Genomic DNA, 2,182 nt, shown 5'->3' on the forward strand with positions numbered 1-2,182 from the left:
ATAGATATATAGGATTTATAAATAGCAAAATTGTTCATGCGGGGAGGACCACATTTCTACATATGTGGTCCAGAAAGCGTAAAGCATCGTTCTTAAAGATGGATGCAAGTAAGCGATCCATCTAAAAGCAATAGAAACTAACCGTCTAAATAGTTTTAAAATAGAATTATTATTTATAGTTTTAAAAATTGATATATATTTTTTATATTCATGATGTCTATGTTAAAAATTACATGCCTTTAAAATTAAGTCTTAAAATCCGCCTCAAAAATAAATTTATTAAGAACCCGCGTTTCTACGTAAGCGGCCCTGACCTCGTAGAAACTAGGTCATTGTAAATATGTATGTGTGTATAGATATGTTCAGATCGAGTTTGGGACCTAGACCGGACAAGAATCCTATTGGGGTCTAGGATTTTTTACCCATACTCGTATGGCCCTTCATTATGCCTGGAACGGGTCGACCCGACGCGACTCGATCACGACCCTGATCAAACCACCGTGTGTTAATTAACAATACTGGTTGACAAATAATAGGTTCTCTCTCTACACTTGCCATGGTATTTATTTGATACTTTCTCTCTCTAAACCATATTCTCTTAGCTCTTGCTCGTACCCGAGAGAGCGTGGACACGTCAAAATCCATACCGCCCTTTTCTCTCTCTCGCTCTCCGCTTTTTTTATTCCGCCACTTTCCGGCCAAAGCAGCGGCGAGGAAATGCGTACTTCGGAAGCTTTCGCGGTGGCGATGGTGGTGCTCTGCCTGTGGAGTACGAAAGAGGTGGCGGTGGTCTGTGGGGCAAGCTGGTGTATAGCGAGGAGCAACGGGGGGGAGCAGGCTTTGCAGGCTGCTCTGGACTACGCTTGTGGTATGGGTGCGGACTGTGCTCCAATACAGCCCAATGGCCTCTGTTATTTGCCCAATACGATGCAGGCTCATGCTTCATATGCAATGAATAGTTATTACCAGAGGAAGGGAAATGCTCCCGGGTCTTGTGATTTTGGGGGAAATGCGGTGGTCGCCATGACTGACCCAAGTGAGCTTTTCCTCTGTTTCTCTTTCTATGTTCCTCTAAAAATGTTTTAGAGAGATTTAACCTCTCTCTTTTTGTCTCTGTTTTCGTCTCTCTTGCAGCAGTCCGCTCTGTTTAAAACTGTGAGCTTTTTCTCTGTTTTGTATATGCATCTCTCTAACCCATCCACCATATTTTATTTGCATGTGTCATTAAGTTTTATAGATTTTTGATAGTGCTTTTACCCCTCTCTCTCTCTAAAATATTATTCATTGAGCAAACCTGTGTAATCACCCAGTACTTTCTTTGTTGTGTATTTTACCATTTCGATTCATTTATTTTGCAGGTTATGGATCATGTGTTTACCCCTCTTCTGCTAGGTGGGTATTTCATGGCTTATAACCGACTCTCTCTCTAAACTTGACATGTATTTTATCCCTCATCCCTTTGTTTCTCTCTCTACCAGCACCGCCGGAGGGTCATCTGTGCCGCCCCCACCGCCCGGAACAGGCACAGGAACATCTCCATTTTTTAACCCCCCTCCGGCCACTGGAGGAACAGGAACAGGGATTGGAGGAGGAGGGATTGGGGGAGGTGGCCTCAACAACCCGGCCTTTGGCCCTCCCTCTGATGCATCGCCACCACGATCTTCTGCTCTACTCTATTGCACCTCTCTTTCTCTCCTCGTCCTTATCTCTCTACTCAACTGGATTTGAAATGAGCTCCTCTTTCTCTCTCTATAGTACAGACAAATCTCCCAATTTTGGCTCTGAAGTTTGTGGGGACTTGTCTCTTAGCTTTTGGATTTGGATTGTGGTGGTTGGATTATATGAGGGGCACAGGCGTTTGTATTTTTGACAGGAATTGGAAAGGGTTGCATGACTGCAAATGTGAATGAAATTATTGTACTTATAGCCCATAACTTCTTGTTTTTTTTTTTAAGGGATGTATATAAAGAAAGATTGTAAATGATCCTATAGGACCCTCCGATCCTATAGGACCCTCCGACCTTTTCGATGTGTGTAGGACATCGAAGGATTATTTTTAAATTTGGTACAAAAAGCTTAAGTCTGCAATAATTTTTTTAGAGATACATGTCAATTTTAATGGTGATTTTTTCGGATCCCACATATATGGGTGGGAGAAAATCCTATAGTATCATTACTTTTA

At 42.3% G+C, this 2,182-nt stretch overlaps 1 protein-coding gene across 1 annotated transcript; it reads left to right on the forward strand.

The window, feature by feature from the left end:
- Positions 1-382: 382 nt before the first annotated feature.
- On the forward strand, positions 383-1,931 carry LOC18438215 (uncharacterized). Its single transcript, XM_006848404.3, has 3 exons — positions 383-1,036; positions 1,359-1,392; positions 1,479-1,931. Exons 1-3 carry the CDS (start codon positions 718-720, stop codon positions 1,726-1,728), a joined length of 603 nt encoding a protein of 200 aa, XP_006848467.1. The 5' UTR covers positions 383-717; the 3' UTR covers positions 1,729-1,931.
- The last annotated feature ends 251 nt before the right edge of the window (positions 1,932-2,182 follow it).

Source organism: Amborella trichopoda, chromosome 6 (genome assembly GCF_054954075.1).
Source record: "Amborella trichopoda isolate Santa Cruz 75 chromosome 6, AtrichopodaSantaCruz75HAP2 v2.0, whole genome shotgun sequence".
Taxonomy (NCBI): domain Eukaryota; kingdom Viridiplantae; phylum Streptophyta; class Magnoliopsida; order Amborellales; family Amborellaceae; genus Amborella; species Amborella trichopoda.

Excerpts from the sequence above, each read along its gene's own strand:
- LOC18438215 (XM_006848404.3), top strand. The coding sequence starts at position 718 with ATGCGTACTTCGGAAGCTTTCGCGGTGGCGATGGTGGTGCTCTGCCTG. Across the intron at positions 1,037-1,358 it reads GGTCGCCATGACTGACCCAA|GTTATGGATCATGTGTTTAC; the intron begins GTGAGCTTTTCC and ends TTTATTTTGCAG. Across the intron at positions 1,393-1,478 it reads GTTTACCCCTCTTCTGCTAG|CACCGCCGGAGGGTCATCTG; the intron begins GTGGGTATTTCA and ends TCTCTCTACCAG.